Source organism: Haplochromis burtoni, unplaced genomic scaffold (assembly GCF_018398535.1).
Source record: "Haplochromis burtoni strain Fernald_Lab_line unplaced genomic scaffold, NCSU_Asbu1 Contig_423, whole genome shotgun sequence".
Taxonomy (NCBI): domain Eukaryota; kingdom Metazoa; phylum Chordata; class Actinopteri; order Cichliformes; family Cichlidae; genus Haplochromis; species Haplochromis burtoni.
The window spans coordinates 68,369-78,335 of record NW_024582784.1 but is presented as its reverse complement, the minus strand read 5'-3'; the positions used below and the strand labels follow the sequence as shown (position 1 = coordinate 78,335).

Below are 9,967 nucleotides of genomic sequence, written 5' to 3'. Positions count from 1 at the left end.
ATAAAGAACAAACACACAAACATAAAACACCCTCTATGCTCCATGTTTCTAAATATCATAAATATGGTTCATGTAAATCAGGTTTGCCACTGTGGATCCTTCAAGAAGATATAACATTGTACAAAATGAAATCAGTTTACTGTGAATGCATCCATATGGAAATTCTTTGTTGGTAAGTAAAATTCATTTATTAAGCGCTGTGCACAAAAAGAGTCAACTTGATAAGAACATGATGTTCCACAATAGCCAGTAAAAATACAATAGACTCAATAAAATAAACAGGTTGTTTTTAAATAAATATTAATTCAGTAAAATGTGGCAACAGAAAGCCTGTTTACATTTTTAAAAAGCAGCTACGTTCCAAGTCCTTCATTTTAAAGGTACACTATATAAGGTTTTTAAAAGGCAGGGACAAAATTTGTTGTAGTGCATTCTGATTCATATGTGTGCATTTATTAATATTTTAATAGGGATAAATCCCTTCATTATACTTCTTTATCCTCCAATCCAAACTATAGCAATTTCAATAACTTTGAAACTGAAAAATAATAAATTAAAAAAGAACTTTTTTTCCGTATTAAAAAAGAACTTTTTGGATAAATATCTATCATTACTTATAATATATAAACATATATATTTAAACTATATATACGTTGCCATGTAAAATTTTAATTTGCGGTACCTGATGTAGATGGAAGTGTTGTTGTCGCTTCTTAGGCTGTGAGAGAATTAAACAGTGTACTCTGAGGAGCGGCACTTAAAGCAAATTTCCTCAGTTATAAACTATCATCAACATTTTTTTGTAGACCCACAAAAATGTTGACATAAGTCAATATAGAGTGAAACAAAAAGCTGTCAAAATATTTCTATGGAACTGAAACAAATGACGTTGGATCATTCATTTTGTTCTCAACCTTACACACCTGTGAAAATGTGTTACTATTGTGTTGCCAAAGTCTGTCCGTGAGAACACAAGACAGTGAGAGACCGCTGCTGCAGTGCTCAGAACCATGATGGCCCCAATGCTGGGGGCAGTGTGCATGTGCTTTTGCAAAAACTGTACCAGGGGGAATTGTTGTATACTTTAAAGTTATGCATAACTTGCAAAAAAATCCAAAATACTGGCTTGACACTACGTAGATGTTACATGAATATACACACATACTTCTTGTGGTTACCTGACAGATGCGTTTCTCTTTCAGTTGATACGAACACATCCATTCTCTAAAATGTCATCAAACACCATTAAGCTGGAAGCCTTGTGTTTATTTCCACAGCTGTGAAAACACTTAAGTGTTATCGGTTACACAGACATGCTGCAAAACCCGAATCCAAAGACAAAATGAAATAATGAGTAGCTGTTAGATGACTTGTTATGCTCTACTACAGTTACAGTTTACCCTCAGGTCTTTTAAAAAGAGAAAAAAAGATAAGAAATATGTTCTTAATTATACTTCAAAATAATGAACATTCATGTATATACCACACTTATTAAAAATCTTTTACGCATCCATAACTCTGCACAGTTTGAAATCTCCCTACATTTTCAACAATTACTTTATGCTTAAATAACTTTTGAATGATCAACTTTAAGGGTGCATTATTTTTCTTCAATTTTATTAGAGTACTTAGTAAAGCTTAAATATGCAGTCTGGGTTTTATATTACTTACTCAGCTTTCCTAACCTACAGTGCAATGGTTTGAAAGCATAAAGACCAAGAAGATGAAAATAATAAAGGTTAAGAAATCTGAAAAAATAAGACATTCTGCTGACTTACATGATTATGGAGTTTAATCCCCAGTAAAAGGTAAATGGACTGCTTCTTATATAGTGTTTTCTACTCTACCTGAGCCTTCAAAGCACTTTATACAACATTTGTACTCGGATGAATGTATCAGAATGCAAATGTTGGGAATCTTGCCCAATGACACCCAGGCATGCAGACTGGAGATCAGGGCAACCGATCGATAGATTTCCCCCGTTGCCTACTGGTGGTGGTCAGAGGGCCCGGTGGCGCCAGTGTCCGGCAGCCTCGCCTCTGTCAGTGCGCCCCAGGGTGGCTGTGGCTACAATGTAGCTTGCCATCACCAGTGTGTGAATGGGTGGATGACTGAATGTAGTGTAAGCGCTTTGGGGTCCTTAGGGACTAAGTAAAGCGCTATACAAATACAGGCCATTTACCATTTTACCATTTACATTATGGCTTATAAAAGAAGTTGGAAATTGGATGCTCCAGTTCACCTTTCTCCTGAGAAGAGCTTCAGACATCTGTGCTTGTGGAGTTTGACAGAGGATGGAACAAGGTAAGTATGTTCAACCAGCTGAGCCATACTTGGGTGCATAAATAAATGACAGACATTTACTTTCATCATTGCAGTGTGACTCTGTTGGGTTGCTGTCACATAATATTTTGTTGATTTTAAACAGATTCTTCACAGGAGCATCAGTCTGGTCTGGTTCTGCTTTAGCAGGCCTGCACAGCAAATTTTTTAGTTTTGTTTTGGTAGCATCTTTGTTATACAAAACAAATTTCTTTCATAAAATAGTAAAAAAAAAGAAAAAAGGTTCCTAAAAAGTTTTTGCTATATAATTTGCTTTATTTTCTCTGTAACCTCAAAATTTTCCTTTCTTCTTCTACTGTACCCACCCATGAGTTTTTTTGCTACAGAAAATTACATGCTAAATTTATGGGACAAACACCATAAGTTGGGGGCTCTTTTATGAAGTGTTACCAAGGCCTCTTACAACCCTAACAGCGCAGTGCTTTCTTGGCATACACCAATACAAATATTGTATTGGTGTATGCCAAGACTTATTTTCAAGCCTGGGCCTGGGATCCAGTTTCCGCAGGCCCAGGCTTAAAGCCAAAACCCAAAGCAAGGAGCTGGTCACTGCCATTGGTCTGTTATCTCAGGTGGCCTCAGCAGAGACGTAATGGTTGTAATCCATTTGAAATCAGCTGTGTTTCTGCTCCTAGGCTCTTTGGAGACATGTCAAACACAAAGATGTATTTGGTTTGTGAATGAATGGACATCTGTGTACCACAAATCTTTCTCAATACAATTGTATAACTGTGTTAAACCATTTAAACATTCTTAATGACAGCTGAGAAACGTATTGTTTATAGAATACGCCTCCAAAATGCAAAAATTCAATCATTGATTTTTGGTCTGTTATTTTGCTGTTTGCTGTTGCTTTTCTGGGTGATTGTAACGTGTACTTGGGCTAGTCCCTAGGATGCCTCTGTCCCTGCAGCAGGCCTCAGTCTCCCCCAGCGGTCAGGTAGACCTCCAGAACTGTTTTTGGACCTTCTGTGCTTCATGGCTTGACTTGCTCTGTCTCGTCACTGTTCCCACGTTCTTCTCTGTGTTTCATCCTTTGTGTCTCCCCAGTCTGTCGTGTGTTTCCATGTTTGTTTATCCCCATCTTAGCTTCAAGCTCGCATGTCCTTACCTGAGTCTCAGTGTTCGTGCTACTTCTTCTTTTATTTTGTTAGTCCTAGTCTCATGTGCATTTTGTTCAGTTTTGCTTCCCGTGCCTTGTTAATCTCCAATTGTGTTCCTTCTGTGTTCCCTCAGAATATATATTATCTCTTGCTATTTGTCAGAGCGTGTGTTTGTCTTCCTCTGTGTCTCTCAGGTTGTGTGTGTCCAATGTTTCTCAGGTTCTCCCATTTTCCCCAGTTTAGCTTTTCTATGTAGTTCCTCATTTCAGTTCGGCTTTCTTATTTTGTACTGTTTTGAATAAACAGCTCACCTTTTGTTAACGTTCTGTTCCTGCCTACATTGTCATTTAGGTTGAATATCTTCTTGTCCATGTCCAGTATAGCTCTACTTTAATCATTTCGCTTTAATGATATTAGTTCCTAACGTATTTAAGAACAGCTGTGATTGACTAAAAATATCAAAAACGTCTGTTCCATGTTATGGACTTTTTCATGACAGGAGATCCATATGCTGAAACAGTTATCATTATCATGAGGATCACAGAACATATAGTGTTTCTGCTAAACTGTAAAAACATATTAAAACATATCGCTGACTATGGCTTGGAAAATAATATGATAAATCTAATTTCTTCACTTGTGAAAGATTATTTCATTTGTAACCATCCAAACCATGAATAATGTCACAATTAATGACAGTTAAATAAATAACACAACACAAATTACCAACAAATTTACCCTACAATTCATAACCAGCAATGGTCTGTTTCCTAGCTAGGTAGTTTAAACTAAAATGGCACACATTAACATTCTGTTTCTGCTCCACACCAAGAAACAAACAATGGAAAAGCAGGTTGTTAAAGGGTTAAGAGCAGTTGTTTTTTTTTTAAGCTAAGCTGTCATACATCTGATGGTATGCTTTCTTGGAACATAACACAGTTATTTTTATTTCACTTTGTCTTTGGCTCAACATCTTGAAGATGCAAAGATAAACACAAGGCTTCCATGTAAATGTTTGATGGTATTCTGAGATGGATAACTTACACTCACAAAGAACACAAAGTGAGTTTTCAAAAACGGGCAAAACATTGTTCAAATAAATGAAGTTTCTGAACATCTTTTAAATCAAATTATATGTTACAGTAATAGATTAATAAATTTCTTAATTCATCCAATAATCCCTCACTTTATACTACTTAATGTGCCGATCTGTGGGAGCCCAACAAGCAAGTAGCAAGCTATTCTAATACCAGGAGCTCCCTTTTCAGGTGTGTTTACACACAATGTGTAAACATTGTGTGTAAAAAATATAAAATGTAACACAAAATGTAACACATTGTGTGCGGGAGTGAATGTGAGTGCGAATGGTTGTCTGTCTCTGTGTGTTAGCCCTGCGACAGACTGGCGACCTGTCCAGGGTCTCGCCCTATGACAGCTGGGATAGGCTCCAGCGCCCCCCGCGACCCTGAAAAGGATAAGCGGAAGCGAATGGATGGATGGAGGTTATCAGAATGAGTGCATAACTGGCTGTTTGGATGGCTCAGTGAGTTGTGAGCTTAGTGCCTCATATTTGTCCACGTGAACATATTTGTGTCTTCAATTCAATTTGTTTAATTCAATTCACTTTTATTTACATGGCACCAAATCAGTCGCCTCAAGGAGCTTTATATTGTATGGTTGACCCTTGGCTGGTTCCACAGAAGAGGGGCCTGAAAACTGAAGGCTCTCCCTCCCATTCTACTTTTAAATACTCTAGGAACAACAAGTAGGCCTGCAGAGTGAGAGCGAAGTGCTCTAATAGGGTGATATGGTACTACAAGGTCATTAAGATAAGATGGGGCCTGATTATTTAAGACCTTGTATGTGAGGAGCAGGATTTTGAATTCAATTCTGGATTTAACAGGAAGCCAATGAAGGGAAGCCAAAACAGGAGAAATATGCTCTCTCTTTCTAGTCCCTGTCAGGACTCTTGCTGCAGCATTTTGGATTAAGCTGAAGGCTTTTCAGGGAGTTTTTTGGACATCCTGATAATAATGAATTACAGTAGTCCAGCCTGGAAGTAATAAATGCATGAACTAGTTTTTCAGCGTCACTCTGAGACAGGATATTTCTAATTTTAGAGATGTTGCGCAAATGGAAGAAAGCAGTCTTACATACTTTGTTTAATTGTGATCTGAAACACATTCCTGGCAACTACAAAAATATAAACCCATGGACACATGATTCCTAATGTACATTATTGTTTTAACCCTTTTTCTGGCAATAATTCTGGTTCTACAACATTGTTTTTGCCAAGTGATTGTATAATACAAAAGGCACAGAAGGCATGTTCTTTCATATTTACCTGACTTCACAACAACATACCCAGCTTTGACAGGTACAGTTTTTTTTGTTGTTGGTAGTTTTTTTTTTCGTGTTTCTTCATAGGAAATGTTATGTATTGTGATTGTTATTGAAAGACATAAAGCAGTATATAGTACTAGCATAAAGCATGAAGTAGTTTTTAAAACATGCTTAGGGCCTGTAACTGATGTCTATTGGCATTGTGTGTAGATTTAGTGTTTTTGTCTTTAAAACTTAACATTGACATTTATGTATTTCAACTGTAGAAGATAGCAGGTTGGGTTTTTTCTGTTTTAATGTTGTTACTAAGCATTTCAGCATCCAAATCAATGTTCCGCATTTGAATCAACAACAAATATTTGCTGCTGAAAGTGACAATTTTGCTATTTAGGTGCTGTTGCTTGGTACTGATTCCTATGTATCAACAGGTAATTTGACTTTATTCTGTGACTAACATTCAACAACAATGGAAACACAATCATCGACAAACTAGAGTACCACCCTCTGTGACTGTTGTAAACACATGACGTCTGTGAAGGATCTCAGTCATCCAGGTCATCGTAGTCAAAGGAGCTTGCAAACACATGACATCTTGTAAGCATCAACAACTCTCTATGAAATTGTACACTATGTGTTGTCGCTTAAATCATGTACTACGTATTTTGTACTGCAGTTGTTTTCAGGCTGCTATAGTTTCTGGTGCTGCCCTTGCCTTACCTGCACAGTTGTAGGACAGATGGGAGACCACCGCTGTGTCCCATTATGCGACATGTTCAGCACAGCTGTGACCTCAGCCATTGGGATACCAATTGTTGTACCTCCTGCTGCCTTGGCCATTAAGGTTGGGATTCGATATAAATATGGCATCAAGGTAAAAATGTCAAAGAAATTCTTGTTAAAAATTTCTGCTGTTTTTTACATTCCCACAGTCAGAAATAAAGAGAATCAAGTATTAGTAATAGTTCAGTTCAGTAATAGTTAATTCAATCCAATCTTTTTAAAGGCACTTTATTTTTTAAGGGTAAACACCCTATAATAATAGAGAGAAAATGCCAACAATCAAATGACCCACTTTGAGCAAGCATTTGGCAACAGTGGAAAGGAAAAACTCATTTTGAACAGAAAGAAATCCATGCTCAGGCAGGGGCAGCTATCTGCCACAACCGATTGGGGTGATGGGAGGAAGGAGCTATAGCTGTAACTAATGACTGGATAAAGTGGTAAAAGTGTATAATTACCAAATATTTCTCTACAGGGTTCTATCTGTAAGGACATCATGAGTTCCTGTTTCTGTGTGTGGTGCTCTTGGTGTGAGATGCACCGTGAGTTAAAAATTCGCAAGAAAAGCACAAGTGTCATCAACATGCAGCCTGCACCAGTTAAGTCCACCAGGCAAAGATGAGAGTCTGTTATGGCTTCATGCCAGGATTGCTTTTCATTGGTGTGATCTGTCTTTAAAAAGGCATTTGATTGAGTTTAACTATGTTTGGTGTGACTAAGTGAACTGGTATTTGGTTTTGACTTTTTTTTTTAAAGAGCTGGTAAGAAGTTTGCTTTGATGATCTAAAGACAAGAACAATATGTTTTATTCATGCATATTTTTAATTTAATCCCTGTTTTAAAGACCTCTGACTCATCAAACACATTTGCAATAAATAAAACAAGAAACGGTCAAAGGCCTTACGATGGGGGATCAGACAAATTGTAACTCAAATCATTATCATAAATCTAACTTTTAAAGAAAGCAGAGTTAAAGTTTGTCTTTGCCTTAGCTCATTCAGCATTCAGTCTAGGTTTACTTTGTGACTTTCAGTTTTCTTGTTTATGATTTGATAGAACAAAAAGATTAATAACATTTTGAAATCTTTGTGTAGTTCTGTAACTTTTTTTCACGTGGTTTTTGTCCTTCATGTAAGTTTCTATCTTTCTGCACCGGCGCTCAACAAAAGAAGTTGTCAAATGAACTTAATAAAAGCATTTTTCCTTTTATGTAAAAATTTACAATGTAATTTTCCACTGTTTTATACTTTTGAATTAAATCCGTCCTGAGCATCGTGTTATATGTTATATTCTGAATATTCAGAATATGTTATATTCTGTAAGCAAGATCTCATGAGTCCCCAGTGTAGTGGCAGTGAAGTCAGCAGAGGCGTCGTAAATGTGTCACGACAAACTCAAGGCTACGTGAACATATTTGAGTAACAATGGAATGGAAATCCATTTTGGCTTCCACAGAAAGGTGGAAACTGCTTCAGCTGCTTTTGCAAATACATAAATACATACAATCACTCACCTTCACACTCGACTCATTTTGATATCCTTGGCAAGACAAAAAAGAAAAAAAACATATATAAAGGTTTTACTAATTTGTATCTTTTTAAAAAAAAAAAAAAAAAAAAAAACTTTGGCAAAAATAATCTTTCCAATAATCTTCTTTCCAGACTCTTACTTTCATTTTATTTTCACTTTCTACTGTACTTGCCGGTAAGTATTTTTAAGTACAGAAGATTACACCCCTAATTTAGAAATGTACCTTTCAAATACTGGGGAAAGAAAACCCTTAAACCAGCTGTACTTTCCTTAACTAAGGCTTGCGTATATGTTAGTATAAAAAATACAGAGTCCCAACATACATTTCTGTGTGATTTTATCCTTCAAATTGCAGCAGGATGAAGCAACAGGTTTGCTTTGTATATGTCATCATAACTTATTCATTTAACTACAAATTAATAGACATGTATTTAAATTAAGGAAAATATCAACAATCACTGTGTCAACTAAATGCTTGTACCCCCTCAAACCTGTGAGATTCCACATCTGCAAGAGTTGGTGTATTAAGTGTTCCAAAAGTCATTATTTTATTAAATGCAATTTTAAATGTCCTATAAACACTTACATCACACTTCTCAAAGGCTCACAATACATTGTTGCCAACTCTGTTTTTGGTTCAACAATTTTATGGTATATACCCCCATCTGCAGGTCATTAGTGGTAAAATATCTACTATGTGAGAGGTAGTGGGACAGTGTGTGGGTTTTGCAATAGCAGTAAGACTGCTTAAGATGTAAAACTACTCAGTTTGCGAAGCACTCTAAAAAATATGATACCTTACAGCTATTATCTTACAAAAAACAGAACTATAGATTAATCACAGTTTGGAGAAAACATCCTGTAAATGCTGTATAGGCAGCACTTAGTAAGAGCTGTTTATTTAAATACATGAAATGATGTTAAGTCATTCTTTAATAACTGTTCAAGCCACATCTTTGCATCATGTTAATGAGACCGACCTAAAGACCAGTGATCTCTTTTTAGCCAGCTGTTTAGGCACCACTGTATCCAGCAGCCTCCTCACTAGGTCCAGGCGTCCTGTCTTGATCAGAACCCTCGATAACTCTGTAACCTCTGCCGTGTGTGTTGTATAAAGGTACCTCAGCTCAGCCTTCACTATGTCCTGAGAGTACAGCTCCTCTGCCTTGAGCACCCACATTTCCAGCTGAGTGATGACAATGCCAGGGTCAGGGTGTCCCTGCATGAACAGAGTCAGGAGAGCCTGTAAGAGGCAGCGCAGGGCTGTGGTGTCTCTGCTCCCTTGTTTCTCTAACTCCAGAGCTTTTTTGAAGCAGTCTACAGCGTTCTGCTCCTCGCCTTTCACGAGGAGGCAGCGTCCTCTGAGCACATGAAGTTCCGGTAAGCAGTCTCCCAGCTCAAACTTCAGAGCGTGAGACAAACTCACCAGGGCACTATTTATTGCACTCTCATCCACCAAAAGGCTCTCCTGGAGTGCATCTACACCCATGTAGTAGTATACCTGAAATGAAAAACATCAACTTGAAAGCCTTGTTGGGACATGAAACACAGAATTTGACCAGCTTTGCACGTTATGCTTTTACCTGTGCCATCTCCAAATGTGTTCGAAGACAGGGGCGTACACCGAGTACTTTGTCTAAGTCTTTTCTAGCTTCAATTAGCTTCTGTCGGTCTGGGATTCCACCATCACCAAGCTTTGCCTTCTCGAGGTCCCCCATGTACAGGATTATATTGATCTACACAGAGAACATGTTGTCCAAATATGTAAACTTTTTACATGTACTAGCCACTTTAAACTAATACAGCTATTCTGGCCTTAAAAGGAGCTGTCATAGCAACTGACTTGATTAGTCGTAGCTACAGTTTCT

At 37.4% G+C, this 9,967-nt stretch overlaps 1 protein-coding gene across 1 annotated transcript; it reads right to left on the bottom strand.

Moving 5' to 3' along the window:
- Positions 1–8,623: 8,623 nt before the first annotated feature.
- LOC121812053 (tetratricopeptide repeat protein 22-like) lies at positions 8,624–9,931 on the bottom strand. The gene is made up of 2 exons (XM_042213153.1): positions 9,683–9,931; positions 8,624–9,600 (listed from the first exon to the last, which is right to left on the bottom strand). Exons 1-2 carry the CDS (start codon positions 9,815–9,817, stop codon positions 9,061–9,063), a joined length of 675 nt encoding a protein of 224 aa, XP_042069087.1. The 5' UTR covers positions 9,818–9,931; the 3' UTR covers positions 8,624–9,060.
- Positions 9,932–9,967: the final 36 nt, after the last annotated feature.